Consider the following 16,146-nt stretch of genomic DNA (forward strand, 5'->3'; position numbering starts at 1 on the left):
TTTCTGAAATAATACATTTTATCAGAAATCAAAGTTGCATGGTAATAAAAGCCTGTTTGGTTTCTTGAGTGTTGTGCCGTCAAACTTTGCAAACGTGGACATTATTAGGTATCACTCTGCAATAATAAGTAGTAGAAAATAAAAGTAGTGCCATCCTTAATTGTGCTTGTGTGTGTACGTCTCATGCCCTCTGCAAATACAAAACGGAAGATATACATTGTGTATAATGCAAGCGTCATGCCCAAGACTGCAACATGGATCGTCTATAGTGTAGCCGACTGACCTCAAGTTCTGTAGCATGATTTATGTGATCATGTCTTACCAATGTCATACCAAAGTCTTATCGATGTTTTGCCAATGTCTTTGCAATAAAGTGAGGATTATTGAACATGACGTTACGGTGAATGATAGCATAAAGTCATGTTGTATGTGGCACCTCTGTAGGCATTGAGCCATCGGTGGTTTGTGGGACCACTGCTTTGAGTGAATGATGGCGTTGAGCCATGGGTGTGCAGTAAGACCCCTGTAGGTCAATGATGGTGGTCCGTGGGACCATTATACGTATAGGTGAATGATGACAGCCATGTGGTGTGTGGGACCACTACGTATGTTAATCAGTATTATCAATATTAATGTTGAGAAGGAAGAATATCTTTAATGACAATACCGTCACCAGTACAGCTACTCAGTACTCATTCAATAATGATCTTTTAACCAAATCTGCATCGATACATTATCTTCATGCAAAGAGCTCTTATTTTGACATACCTAACCATAATTTTTATTTTGTATGATAATATAGGTAAATAATTACATGTATTATGTAATTAAAAAATTCCTGAACATGCAGGCGGTGCATGGCGGATGTTATGATCATTCAGTCCACATTTTGTGAGTTAGTTGCAATAGATTAAATTGATTCATACTTAATTGCAGTCATCAAACGGTACATAAAGTAGCATGACATTAAAGGAATTATTTTGCCAAAAGATACGCAAAAGTAACAAAATAATGTATAGTCAAAGATCCTACTTTGGTATAGTGTGATAAATCCTGGCAATCGAAACGTTGAGATATTGTTTCCATGGTTGTAGAGATAAAGAACAGACACTATAATATCTGATGGATAAAATTTGATTCCTGTTCAGGTGGATCTTCGCGCATGAACAAACATACACCAATTGATTTGTATATCTTTACTGAATGCATGCCTGTCTTTGATCCGCAATGAATAAAGAAGTCAATGTTTTCACTATGCTGAGGGTGTATAGCGTAAGTATTTGTGTGTGTGTCATAGAGATACATTTATTATGTTTACTGTGGAGCTACTGCATGCTGTAGCAGATACTACGTTGTAATCTCTCCGGTGTTTGTGTGTATACACGCGTATGTGTTTAAAATGGTACAACGAGAAAATAGATTAGATTATAGGGACCTGTATAACAAGCTATGAAAACAAGTCACTACTACGTACATTTTACAAAATCATCACGACAAATATTGTGGTTATAAGAGTTTTTTTGTTTTTTTTTAACAGTACTGCTAAATAACAATAATAACAATAATAAACCCCCACCATTTTGACATTTTTAAAAAACACATCCCCCGTCTGTGTATAGGTCAACATAGGCCTACACTTTGCTTATTTGTATGTGTAGTTTGGACATTCCCATAAAAATGACTCAATGTTTAAACAAGCAAATACATAGGGGTTAGTCCTGTTGCACCTGTTGCATATGTAATTTTAATTATAACAGAGCAGCAAGAGATGATAGTAAATAATTGACATATACAGATACACTGTAGTTCCATCTGTATTTCTTTGTTATGATGTATACACAATATGTGTGTGTGTGTGCGTGCCTGCATGTGTATGCGTGTCTGTGTGTACATATACATCTCTATTTTTTTTTTTTTTTTTTTTCATGGATATACACTCCGGTAATGCAGTTTGGTAAATAGTGATTATGATAATACACAGTCAAATACATTTTTTATTAGTAATAAAATGCATTTTTTTGGGCAATATTCAACTCTTTGTTGGCAAAAAAAAAAAAAAAAATGCATTACCAGTTTATTTCTTCATAGGCTCGATTCACTTGTGTGACTGCCTAAAAAGAAAAAATGATTATCAGATGGAGAATTACGAAAAATAAACTATAGTTACCGAGCACTTCGACGAAAATATTCAACTCCGAAGGATCAAAGAACTAACAACATTAACTACTCAAGAAGAAGAAGAAGATGATGAAGATGACGACGACGACGACGAAGAAGAAGAAGAAGAAGAACAACAACAACAACACCTTTCTTGTTTTCATGAATTATAACTCATCTACGATCTTAATTGATACTGCAGCATTGGGGCAAAGAGGAAGGTGAAAGTTCAGTAAAATCAAGGAGGTTCGAAAGATGGAGTAACAACAGTCTCATTCCTTTTGATCCCATGCCGCCACTCAGAAATATTTGAAGTATGTGCTAAACTGGAGCTACCCTACAGATAGGAAGACAATTGATTCATGTGGCATTGCATAATGACTATAGTCACTCTCTGAGGAAGATATGTCTTTATGATGGTAATTACTTTTCGCCGTCCCTTCTTATAAAGCATGAGCGGTACGTACGGGCACAGACACGGGGACGTGCGAATAAAAATTGCGCAAATAGTGAAAAAAAAAATCAAAATTACTCGACTTTATATAACTTTACACTAATCTAACATATACATGAATAAAGAGCTATATTTGAAGATTATACCATATCACTTTCATTTGTCGGAAGTGATCGGAAAGATGATGAAATCGGCTTTGAGTGAGGGTACAGACTCCAGTTTTGAATATTTTTACGACATACAGCTCAGATTTACACTTTTGCACATATTTCTGGACGGGATTTATTTTTGTTTCATATGCCTTATCATTAAGTGAAATTCCATTTCATTCAATATATAAACGCATAGATATAGCCGACGCTATGTTTGCGTTCAAAATGAATCTTCAGATTGCTCAGAAAGACGGCAGCATCGAACCCCTATCATCAAAGGCACAAATGCACTGTGGAATTCTTTTGTGCATCAATAGAAAACTGAGCTGTTAATTACTAATTACAGCCAGTTGTAACTCCATCTCTTAAATCTCCTTGGTAAAATAGAGTTTGCTGTGAATACTGACCTGATTGCAGTGTATTATCCTCTACAAGGACTTACTCTATGTCGAGGGAGCGTATCCACCTTGGCCAATCAATTACCAGTATACTGACTGAATAAAAAAATAGATTTACTTACAAACAAGGTGTTGAGTTGATAAATACTAAGTAAATGTTTTCAACTGAATTTAGTTTTCAGCTTAAAAATCACTTATAGTAGGGCCTATGCGTTATGAAAAGCTTGTTGCTCACGCATCACTGATCACTTGTCTGAGATCATCGATACACGTACTAGTAGAGTTCTGTGGTTCGGGTGCATCCCTCGATAGCATGCACGCGCTGACCCTATATCAACGTTGGGGGCGCATGGCGCGGGAGCCAACAGATTTCCATAAGCTGCATGCTGTATTATCCTACAGAGAGTTCAACGCGCGGGACTATGGTAAGCTTTCTCTGATTGTGCAAATGGTGTATTTACACGGCAGCAGGACTAAGTCAGCTCTGGCGTTACAGACTACAATTCTTCGAAGATCTCGGAACTCTTTCTGCGAAAAACATGCCGTATGCTAATCAGCCAACTATACAGATAACTGAACTTACGGACGATAATGTGAAATTCATCATTGAAGACACTGATCTCAGGTAGGCCTACGGTAGATCAATGAGATAGTTAGCTATTCTAAAAAGATTATAGTTTCTAAGAGTCAGAGACGCGCTCTAACTAAACATTAGAATTACATTAGCTAGAAATTTACGCTAAATGACGGTATTCTAACGTATAAGCTTAATGGTATTAATGGGCAACACTAACGACTAACGTTAGAAGTTTTAGTTTAGTTTTGCTCAGTTTTGTTGGTGTCAGTTCGGGAAACCCACTCACAAGGGGGGCCCCTCCTTATAAGTAACCCCCGGGGCACCCCTTATAAGGAGTCTCCACGCTGTTTTGCAATGCAACGCGAAAATGAAAGGACTGCGGCAATTCGCTTGATTATGTCCATAAAGCTTCACAAGTTTCCTAGTTACTTACGAAATTTGAGCAAAATCGGTTTGAGGCATCATATCTAAAATCATGGATTTAAATGCGATGTCAAACGACCCATGCGAATGCTGAAATGCGAGCGATTACTGGCGTGAGTGTCGCCAGGCGCGGCGGCGCGGCAATGCTTGAGTGCAGACGTGGCGACTGAGTACGGAGGTCAGTCGCCACGTCTGCACTCAAACATTGCCGCGCCGCCGCGCCTGGCGACACGCCAGTAATCGCTCGCATTTCAGCATTCGCATGGGTCGTTTGACACCGCATTTAAATCCATGATTTTAGATATGATGCCTCAAACCGATTTTGCTCAAATTTCGTGAGTAACTAGGAAACTTGTGAAGCTTTATGGACATAATCAAGCAAATTGCCGCAGTCCTTTCATTTTCGCGTTGCATTGCAAAAAAGCGTGGAGACTCCTTATAAGGGGTGCCCCGGGGGTTACTTATAAGGGGGACGGGGTTACTTATAAGGGGGACGGGTTACTTATAAGGAGGGGCCCCCCTTGTGAGTGGGTTTCCCGAACTGGTGTGAAAGATATGAGAAGAAAAGGGCTTTATTTATGAATGACTGCAGATCATGAATGGATGTTTGCTTGAATCTGACATTCAGACTGTCTCAGTCGGTCCCACCCAGTGACAGCGACCAGTCCAAACGCGAAGCTTGTTGTTGAGTTTTTTGGCGCTTTTCAGTTAAACTTGACTATTTATGCCACTCTTAATGGTGCATTTGTTGTGCTTGTACAGTGGCCTGATATAGGCACCGCCTGGTCTTTCGATGTTGGTTTGTTATTCCTTTTCTTTTGTTTAAACTAGCTTTTGCACACTGACTGGGCCTGAGGCGGTTGTATGGGTTGGCGCAAAGTGTGTTCAGGCTGCAGATATTAAGGATTTGCATTTAGTGTCTCGTACGTTTACCCGTGAAATTCAACATCAAAATTTGATGTATTTTGAGAGTAATTTGATAATAATTTAAATCTGCACAGATGTGGTTTGTAGAGCTTCTAGAGTAACTGCGGCAGTATGCGGCCGTGCAGCCGTTCGTGGCAGGTACAACATACACGGTAATATACCGCTAAACACAGCACTGCACTGTTACATGCACACTACACATATACTAACACACTAGCAATCAACAAAAACCAACCGATATAATGGGCATGATCTCTGACGAAAGTGAAATTTTCTCACCTAAATGACAACATATCGCATCAAAAATGAAATTTTCGGTACTTCTTAACATAACAGTTAAGAAACAATGGTCCAAGAAACTTGATTTTTTTGTCGTTTTCTCGATGTTCATGGATTTTGAAAACATTTCCTCACATAAAATAGAACTTTCGCGAGCCGATGTGGGCCGCCTTTTTTTTCGGAAAGTGAATGTTACTATCGAAAAAAATGAGAAAAACACGAGGAAGACATCAACAACACCGCCAGAATTGCGATCTTGTTTACGGCCAATGCATGTGCGGCCGCTATTTTCATGTGCTTTCGCAATGGGAATTGGCGCTTACGCAATGTTCGCGAGACATGTGAAGGCGTTCAGCTAAAGATCGCGGAGCACGCGTGTATTGCATAGGGATTGTACATCGTGCCGCAAGCAGAAATACTACGTCGCATATCGCCCTTATCGGCGAAAATTGTGCCGGGTTTTGCCCTGGTAAATCATGAAAACTGCGTTGGTCAATGGTAAATTTCTTTTATGAAAACAATTTTGTTAATGAATAATCTTGTCTATGATATATGAAATGGTTGAAAATAATTTGCCTGATTTGTTTACAAGTTGGAAAAACCCTCAACAATGCTTAAACTGCCGCAAACGGGATATTTTACTCTAGTACAATGGTAAAAATGACTGTTCAAGTGTTGACAGCTCGTGCTGTACAAAGCAAAATTTGGTTCCTCAGATAGATTTTGTAACTTTTTTTTATTTTGTCCATCATAAACACGATAAACCTGTCCATTTAGAATTTTTCTAGTATGATAACTGATGATGCACTTGAAGGATTTGGAACCTGTGCACAGCCACAGGTACAATTGTATGGCACCCACACCAAAGTTCAACCTCCCATGCCAAGGTTCGACCGTACTGTACCACTGGTATGCGAAGTAGAACTACCTACATAGGTTTGTACATGTAGCAGGCAGTCAAATTTTGGACAGCGTTGTGGTCGAATCATGGGCACCTCATGTTACACTGTATATGTGGCATATCTTTAAATCATCGGTGTCTTGAGAGATACATGTTACATGTAGATGTACTCTGTGCTTGTCAAAACCAGTGAACGAATTTATAGTTTCTGACTTTATTAGCCTAGAATGATTATTCAATACATATAATTATACGCTATAATGAGTAAAAAAGAAAAAGAAAATGTAAAATTGATTCCTTTTTTTTATCTCTGTGTAGTGTCGCCAACAGCATTCGAAGAATCATGTATGCGGAGGTTCCAACAATAGCCATCGATTGGGTGGAGATTCAGGCCAACAGCTCAGTGTTGCATGATGAGTTTATCTCACACAGAGTTGGTGAGTCTGCAGGAACTTGAGCACCAAATTCTACATTGAAACGTATTTCACTTCTTTTTGATGTTGCGTTGCGTGCAATATTCAAATCTGATGTGTTCCTGTGCTCCACATAAGTTTTGTTTTGTGGATGAAGTGTCTTGATGTTGATGGACATCACTGAGATTTTTTGAGATGCTACTTCATTGAGGTTAGAAGTCTTATAACCTCAACAATATGATACATGTATTTAAAATCCTGAGGTTAGAACATTATGTTTCTGGCACAAAAAAGAAAGAAAGAAAAGGAAACCAAAACACAACAAAAAGAAAGTTTCATCTTTAAACACTATCTAGGACAGTAAAGGTACTTTGAGAATGCATGCCTTCAATTTCAACATTTCCTGGTTGCCATTTTCACAGCAACACCACCAAAACCACAGTATGCATAGTATATCCTTTTCACCTCACATGTGCTGTACACACCCAAATTTGCATAGCTGATTCTATACACTACAATCATACACTGCTTTTCCAAACCACTTTTCTAATAGGCCCTTTCTAATATGTATCAGAGATTGTTGGACACTCAAGTGCTAGCGCTGTATGAATGTCAGTCTTATCAATCGCGCACTGAAAATATTGTGGCTCCATGATTCAGTTTTATTTGCCATTTGCTAACTTGGTAGATTTATTCTCCCACCAGAAATTTCCCAGACTGTTCTGTCAATGTGAGAACATCCAATTGCCTTTAGCAGTACTCTGGTAACATGTGTTCAATAGAAGCTGATACTTTATGATATTCATTCCTACATGGTTCTCATATGCCTGATTTACCTTTAAAGAGAGCTGGGCAAGTACCGGTAATATCTTGGTATGATGTTTCCTTGTAGTTAGATGATGCTGCCGAAACCTAGCTATTGTACATAACAATACCGTTTCAGGCCTCAAATACAATTCAACCCCTCTTTGCTCACATTTACATATTGTTTTTAATTTCTAACACTAAATGTTCATATGATTTGATAAAAATTTCTTCAGAAAGTTATTTATATAGATTGCAATATTGAGATTTGATATGGTTGTTTGTTTTATATGCTTATAGGTCTCATTCCATTGACAAGTGATGAAGTAGTAGACAAGATGAACTTCAACAGAGTAAGTAAAATCCCTGAACTTGTAGCAATCTCAAATGACTTTCGTCAATCAAGAAAAGTAACAAATTACACCACAAGTTCACATAGTGAACTGTTAGTAAGAGTTTTGTGGAAATATGCAGTCCCAGAAAATCTCATTTTCAAAGTTGTTGAAGTGCACTACAGGCTGAAATTTTCATAGAAAAGAAGGGAAAAAAAGTAAAGGAGAAAGAAAAAGAAAAGATTATTATTTATTATTATTATTTTTTTAACTGCCCTACAAGGGATTCCTATTCTTGTAATACTTCATAGTTAAAAATGACCTATCGACAGTTTCCAAGTTTTGACCCTGCCCTGTGTGTTCATCATTGGATAACGTATGATACTCAGTTTGACCCAGGAAGGTAGATACAAGTAGTTACCTAGCAAATGCTGAGACAATGATGATGGCAAGGCAGCCAGGAGGAACAGTGATGATGTTGATGAGGCTGTCTAGAGTTTATAAAATCATATCTATGATGTTACTTTCTTACCTACAGGATTGCACATGTGAAGAATTTTGCGCAGACTGCTCAGTGGAGTTGACACTCGATGTCAAGTGTACAGACGACCAGACACGCCATGTCACGTCTCGAGATCTGATGTCCAGTAACCAGAAAGTTGTTCCAGTAAGTAACAGTGTCTTCATTGTTATGGATATCTGCAGTTTGTTGGATTTATACATATTGCAAGATAGTGGCTAGTTCCTTCAGGGCGAACACTAAATGCCAAACTTGTAATTGGGTGAAAAATAATCATGCAAACCTTTCAGTGTGTACTATATGAATAAAGAATTGATATTTGACTTTATATTTTTTGGCTTCAATGGACAAACATTATGAAATAACTTAAACAAAACTGACTGAAAACCATACAGCTTAACATGTTGAGGACGAGTCCTGAGTATACTCGGGCAAGTGTCTATTGGAAAGGCATGTTGTAGCAAAACCAGTCCGTCCTCAATGGGTTAAGAGGATTAAGAGATGTTTTGTATGTGAAACCAGTAGGTTTTTTGTTTTTTAGGATGTAATATTTCATATTTGGGTGTGAAAATTTTTAGGCTTCATATGTGTTACATTTTATATCATACTTGCATCCATACAATAAAATGCTCGCTAACACCTTTGTAGGAATATTAAGGCAACAAAGATTTCCATTGCATTTTGTGATGATTTGGTAAACTTGAGGGAAATCTTGTTAAAACAAGAGCGCTTGGACCACCAATTTTGTCTCTTTATAACCAGTACCTCAAAATTGCACTTAAAAGAGACACCACCTTCCATAATGAAAACTCAAGACCACAAAATTCACCTCATTAAAAATGGTATCTAGTTATAAGTGAGAGTGTTATGACGGGGTAAAGATAATCAAGCTTTCCTTCAGTATATTAATGTCTGTATATAGAGTACGTACACATGTATGGGATGTATATGTGGGCTGGTGGTGTCTTTTAACATATCCTGTATGATGATAAGATATTAGCATGTTGGGGACCACGTAGGCCTTGATATTAACATCTGTATGCCTATTTTGTCATGGTGTTTTGATGAGTTTACTCATAGTTTGAATGTAACTCTGATTTTCTCTTCAGGTGCCATCAAGAAATCAGGAGTCCAGTGATTATGGTGAAACTGATGGTGAGTTGCTATGGTGATACAAACAATCTGTGTTGAGAGGAGTTCAAATGACATAATGGAGAGTGATTTTTTGTTTGTTTGTTTATTTGTTTGTTTGTTTTTTGTTTTCTTTTTCAGAATACCAGCTGTGCTTCAATGTCACCATAATTCCAACCTAGCTGTTTGATGTGTTTCAATTCCAAAAAAAAAAAAAAAAGGGTTATGATACAGGCAAGCTGATCTGTTCCAGGCTAGGGACCTTGATCTTGAAAAAGTGACCTTATTTAGTCTTTGAATGTGCCTGTGTGGCATTTGCCAGCATCAGATGCATGGGTACTTATCAATTTCTCATGAATATTTATTAGGAGACTACAGTCAACCTTGCCTAAGTCGAATCTATTTTGACCGAAGAAATGCTTGGACTTAGAGAAAATTCGAGTTATGAAGGATTAAAATCAAAATAGTATAAAGAGAAATGTTTGCCAGTACTGGCATGGTTGCAGGTCTGAATTTGATGAAACCTCTTCTGTTCTGTTTGTGTGACTCTATTTCATTTAGTAAAGTCAATTTGAACTTGGTGTGAAATTGCCCTTTAATGTACAATTCCAGAGACCCATTGTACAAAAGCATTCACAACCATCATGATGTGGGAGCATCTGTAGCTATCATGGTAATTGCAGGACAGTAATTAAGTGCATATCTTTTTGTTTGTGGTAACTGAAATTACGATAACTGTCGGTAATTACAGGTCTGTAGATGAAATATGGTCCATGTTTGACCCCAGATTTCACTCTGAATTCAAACCCTGTGCAGACATTCTGATTGTGAAGCTTAGGAAGGGACAGGAGCTGAGATTAAGAGCTTTTGCCAAGAAGGGTTTTGGCAAGGACCACGCCAAGTGGATCCCCACAGCAGCCATAGCCTTTGAGTATGACCCAGACAATACGATGAGACACACCATCTACCCCAAGCCAGAGGAATGGCCCAAGAGTGAATATTCAGAGTTGGAGGAAGACACAGGTGAGTGCTGTCAAACTTTTATTAACCAATCTGAAATCTCTAGCTGGGTGCTTTTAAACTTTCATTTTCAGTCTGAAATCTCTTCATAATCATCATGATGACAGTACTATGTCTCTGCAATTTAATGTGTACTTCCCTCATGATGACATTCCATGTTAATGTTCCAGCTTCCTAGAGGCTTACCATACCTAGTAATATCTTGGGTGAAAGTAGCATACAGTATAATTAGACAAGATGTTCATGACAGTGAAATATAATTCGTATGCAAAGATTATAAATGGCTGGTACTTAGTACAAAGCATGTGTGCATGTTACTGCATTCAAAAGTTTTGTCCATGGCATTTGTTATTACAGTGTTTGTAAATTCTTGTCAGGATTCCACCCACTTCAAACGGAGTTACTGTCTTCATGCATACAAGAATGCTTGGTGAAGGAGGATTTATGAATTTGGTGATTTATACACATTTGTAGTACAAAAGTAGTACCAGTCTTTCTTGTGACAGAATTGACATAAAGTAAAAACTGGATGTACAAGATTATTGTTTATTCAAATCTGAGAGGCAATGTTTGTCTATGAAAAAAAGATATTCATAGAAGACAATGCACTTTGCTGGTTACCCATTCCTTTTACATTACCAGCATATGAATGTTTGAAAATTTGGTACCACAGCAGGCACCTCATAGCAATTGATATTTTTTTTTAAAGCTAATCTTGTTACACCAAACTTGTCTGATTATGACATAAACTTTGAAGTGGTGCTAGGATTGTATACCACAAATGAAATGTGAAGAAGTCTTGCTAAAGCAGTGAAAATCCTCTAAGAGTGGTATTTTCTTTTTCTTCCTTTCCTCTTCCTTTACAGCTCAGGGAGACTTTGACCCCAGAGCTGAGCCAAACAAATTCTTCTTCAATGTGGAGTCGGTTGGTGCACTCACACCAGAAAACATAGTATTTAGTGGACTGGCCATACTGAAGAAAAAGCTCAGTGACCTGCAGACACAGCATAGCCATGAGGCTCAGGCTCAAGCAGAGGGCTTGACCATTAACTGACCCCCACAAGTGGACATGTGAAAACATACAAGTACTGATGAGAACACACAGGACAATGTGCTTGCACTCATGTGTTCATGTGTTGTACAGAAAAGAACTGAGCAAACTGCTCTCTAGATGGCCGCTGCTTCAGACATTTGAAATGTCTGTCATCAGAATGGAGGTCCAACCGATGGAGTGATGGTGAAGCATTGATACAAACATAGAAGGATCATCATGGCCATGGACGGCAGGAGATTGAAATGTGGAATTGATGGTGATGATTGTGTTGGAGGAATCTGATACATAGCTAGTATGTGTGTTTCTGTGTGTATGTGTATGTTTGTATGTCTGTGTAAAAGAGGTCATCAGGGGTGTGGCAGGAGTAAGGGGTCAAGGCACAGGTTAGGGTGTGAACGGAATGTGCATGTTTCATGTAAAGGTAATATACTTTCACACAGTAAGCATTTTGTTCACCTTTCCCATTGGGCTCAGAGTTCTTACACTATTGATACATGTATATTGGTGTAATGATAATGTGCCTTGTGAATTTTGAAACTTGCATACATAAGGGGCCGTTCACAATTATCAATATTTTCACAAGCGTACAAACTCTACGCGGGGGGGGGGGGGGGGGGGGGTCAACACCTGGTGTACGCTTTCCAATTTCGAAAAATGTCGATCCATAGTCTCGCACCCATCCTGTCTGATCATGGCCTGTCGTCTCGCTCGTGCGCGCTAGTATGCCCGCGCGCCCACAATGCAAGAAGTAGAACACAAATATGCATGTGGAAACAATGTCAAAGATGACGGATAATAGAACTAGTGACCTGGAAATTCTCACGAAATTCCTCCTTAAGTGAGGGTGCATTGTGCACAAAAATCCCGTTAACAAATACATGTAAATTAGGTGCCCAGTGTGTGACCAGAAATATCCCACTCGGTATCGACTGCTGAAGCACCAGGATGAGGAGGGACACAAATTGAAAAAAAGGCAGACCAAGCAAGAACTGAACACAGTGAAAATAATGTGAAAAAAAAAAAATCAGCATTTTTCTTCGTACACTTTAAGGGGGGGGGGGGGGTCTTGAAAAGTGTATGGTTTGTACACTTGTGAAAATGTTGATAATTGTGAACGACCCCTAAAGTGGAATGGAATTGTTCTGATTGATTTCCAGTGTAAAGTTGAGGTTGGTCTGCTGTTGATATAGAGCTGTGAGGACATTGTTTGAAAAGAAAGAGTTTCTGACTCTGTACTAGACCAAGAGTAAAGTCTGTGTCAAACTGTACCATGTTGTTGTTGTCAACATGAGCAAGGTATCCTGTGGGTGATCCTTGTGGTTTGTGGACTTTTTGTCTCCTGAGAAAGAGAGTTATGTCTGACTATGTTAGGTTCAGATAATAGTCTTGGTCGCAAGTGAGTAAGGCTCTTGAAACATGTTACTGTAAGATACGGCTTTGTTTATGCGGAGACATTCTTTTGCCAACATAGATGCTCGGAAAGACTGATGCTTTTTTAGTACATGTATATGTGTGTGTGTGTGTGTGTAAGTTTTATATTGGATGCTAAAAATTCTTTAAATGTTCAGTTAATTTAACATTCTGTTTTCCCTATGATGCTATTAAGAATTAAGTGATATGTGGTTCATTTTATTTACCAACAAGACCACTGAACTATTTTCATAATATCATTATTCAGTTCTGAGAACTACACACACAGAAATAAATGGTCTCTCTGCAAGTATGTGAAAGAAATTCATGTACACGTGTATTGTTAGGTATGTTTTCAATGGAGATTTGTATCCGTCAAAGTACTGAAGAAGGTTATTTTCATTATTACTGGTGCATTGTAACCATGGTATTGGTACTTTGGCTAGACCCTGTCACCAAACGTCTTGTCCTTCAAACAAGTTTCTTGGTGGTTGACCTTCAGGCTGGGTTGATTTGACATAATGAGCTCTCTGAATAGCTTGTGTATGAATACATGTACATTGTATGGGCCTTCAGAACGTCTTGAGTTGTGTCTTCATTTCTTTCGAAAGTGATGTTCAGTGGACTCCCATTATAACAAAGTCCTCAGGACTGGCAGTTTTCTTTAGTTATATATCGAAATTTCTTTATAACCAAACATATAAACAATAAAAATACATAGAATCGATAACATTGCGGCCTGAATTTTTATTTTGTTGTAACCGGAATTTCGTTATAACTGGGAGTGCACTGTATTTGTCTAAGCCCAAGGGTAATGATTTGCATGCAGGTACATCTCTAATGTTACTTGTTGGGGCAAACTGTATGTCACAAAAACAGAGTTGAGAAGAGTCTGGATGAGGATCACTCTTGTAGCCTATGGTCCTCTTGTTGCTTTCCATTGCTTCAGGCAGAAGTGGACAGTTCTCATAAGTCCACTAAGTAAGATGAAGTCTTGTATAACTCATGAACTGGTAAAGAAGTCAACATTAACTGGGACAACTCTTGCCATTTCCATACATGCTTCATTTGTACTGGTTTTTATTTACTTTGCATGTACAGGTACAACACAGTAAGACTGATATATCCCCATTTTTTGACATATTGAAACTGGAGTTTATGACACAAAACCAGTGACCAGGTTTCACAGAACTGATAGACTTGGTGAAATTTCACAATCATTGGTCTTAGCTAGCACCTGTAATATGCAGCTTACTGATAAGTGTATTGTACCATGCCAGTTAGATCATCCAAATTATTGCAAATACATTGTATCACTGAAGAGGCATTTCTGCCATTCAGAGTTCCAGTCATGTAATACATGCTTGAGGGAAACTATGCTTGCATGATGTGATGACAGAGATCATTTGGCAATATTAGTTTGAATTTTACAAATTTACCGAAGTCATAAATCTCTGTGAAATAACGTTACTTTGGTAAAATATATTGTTGAGATGTCCCACAACCACATGTGAACGTCTGTTCATAGCCATTCTTCTGTGTGTTTACGTGTGATATAATTTATGCTCGTGTAGACTTTCTGTAAAGAAACTTAACCCCATCCAAGAATAAACAAACAAAATGTGCGGGCTGTGTTTATTTATTTTTTGTATGCTTTCACCTGTACAGGATGATGCAGGTTCTTTACATCATTTTCTGTACACATGATGCCAAAATAAAGATGTGTAAAGTCAATATGTGAAAAACCAAGGTATTTCTTCTAGTTTGATTCATCTTTTCCATGTACACGTACATGAATAAATTGTATACATGTATTTTCAAAGTGTGTACGGCATCCCAAATCAGGATCTCAAAGTAATGCCCTTATCAACCAAAGTACTTCTCATAAAACTTCTCATCCAGTCCAAGAAGTATACTACATAGTGGTACACGTAGTACTGCAGGAGTCTGTAGTACAGTACATACCTGTATGTGGACATGTGTAAGGGGGAAAGTTAGTAGTTCATGACAATTTCAGGGGTGGCTGTACAGTGTACAGTCTATTTGGCACTTGGGGTACTTAGTGTGCTTTCACATGCTGTAAAAGTGGAAATTTTTGCGGTGTTGAAATTTTCGCGCATTTCGCGCAACCTGAAACTAGCGCAAAAATAAAAGCACACAAATTTTTTTGTTTGCCATATGTTCCAGCAGTTGATGACTTGATTCTGTGGAATTAAAATCACGTGAAACTCTTCTTACCTCACTGAGCGCGAAAAATTAGTTGCCCGAAAATATCCACTTTTACAGTATACACTTGTGCAACTGTATTTCTATTCCAAATGCAAGATCAGATTTAGCATGAATCAACCAAGGAAAGGGAGTGATCATGAGTTACTCAAAAGGTAGGCCTACACATGGTTCCCATCAGGCTGTAGAGCACAATAACTGAGGGGCCATCTGCAAGCGTGACCAGCTCAGTATATTGTGGTGTAAATTTCAGTTCAGAAATCAGTTCAGGTAAAGAAAATGGATTGGAGAAGCCGCTGAAGAGGTACATGTCATTACAATTTAATTACCAGTTTTGATATTGCTTCAATAGTGGGGAACATGTGCAGGTAAAATTTATTCGGAAGTTCATGCGAACATTGAGCCTCAAAGGGCTACTGGTCCCCTCCCCCCTCCATCTCATGTGCAAAGCATTTGAAAGAAGCACAGGGAAAGGAAAATCTGTCAAAATAAGTACACTTCTGGCAGAGACTCAACAAGGCTTTTATAGTCCTCTTGGTACACAGTCTTGTGCACTTCTATGACACATTTTGTCATCCATGCTTCATTTGATACATGTCTTAACAGTGCTTTTGAAATATTGCATTCAACAAACAGAACAAGAAGCTTTGGAGAAATCTTCAATATGCAATGAAACATCAGACATTTGATTCTGAGAGAGTCATTTTGACTTCAATCTAATAATTTATTTTTGACAGAACTTGAGTACAATGCATAATTTATGGTGAAACATTTTTACCGCTACGTATTCACCGATTGATATATTTTCTTGTACACTTCTGGATCCTCATAAACTCTGAAGTTATGGTATGCATGCAGTAGGTAGAGAATCACTCATGATATCATACATGATTACCCAAGAAAATATGCCAAAACATTTGCACTGTATTGAATTTTAATACATTTTTCTTTCAATTGAATCACAAGAG

At 38.2% G+C, this 16,146-nt stretch overlaps 1 protein-coding gene across 1 annotated transcript; it reads left to right on the plus strand.

The window, feature by feature from the left end:
• The first annotated feature begins 3,623 nt into the window (after positions 1-3,623).
• Positions 3,624-12,091, plus strand: LOC140232859 (DNA-directed RNA polymerase II subunit RPB3-like). Its single transcript, XM_072312972.1, has 7 exons — positions 3,624-3,786; positions 6,587-6,705; positions 7,786-7,838; positions 8,356-8,484; positions 9,447-9,492; positions 10,285-10,491; positions 11,355-12,091. The coding sequence occupies exons 1-7, from the start codon at positions 3,701-3,703 to the stop codon at positions 11,540-11,542; spliced, it is 828 nt and encodes a 275-aa protein (XP_072169073.1). The 5' UTR covers positions 3,624-3,700; the 3' UTR covers positions 11,543-12,091.
• Positions 12,092-16,146: the final 4,055 nt, after the last annotated feature.

The sequence above is a fragment of the Diadema setosum genome, chromosome 9 (assembly GCF_964275005.1).
Source record: "Diadema setosum chromosome 9, eeDiaSeto1, whole genome shotgun sequence".
Lineage (NCBI taxonomy): Eukaryota > Metazoa > Echinodermata > Echinoidea > Diadematoida > Diadematidae > Diadema > Diadema setosum.

Coding starts and splice junctions, on each gene's coding strand:
- LOC140232859 (XM_072312972.1), top strand. CDS start 3,701: ATGCCGTATGCTAATCAGCCAACTATACAGATAACTGAACTTACGGAC. Junction 8,485..9,446: donor GTAACCAGAAAGTTGTTCCA/GTAAGTAACAGT, acceptor TTTTCTCTTCAG/GTGCCATCAAGAAATCAGGA. Junction 9,493..10,284: donor TGATTATGGTGAAACTGATG/GTGAGTTGCTAT, acceptor AACCCTGTGCAG/ACATTCTGATTGTGAAGCTT.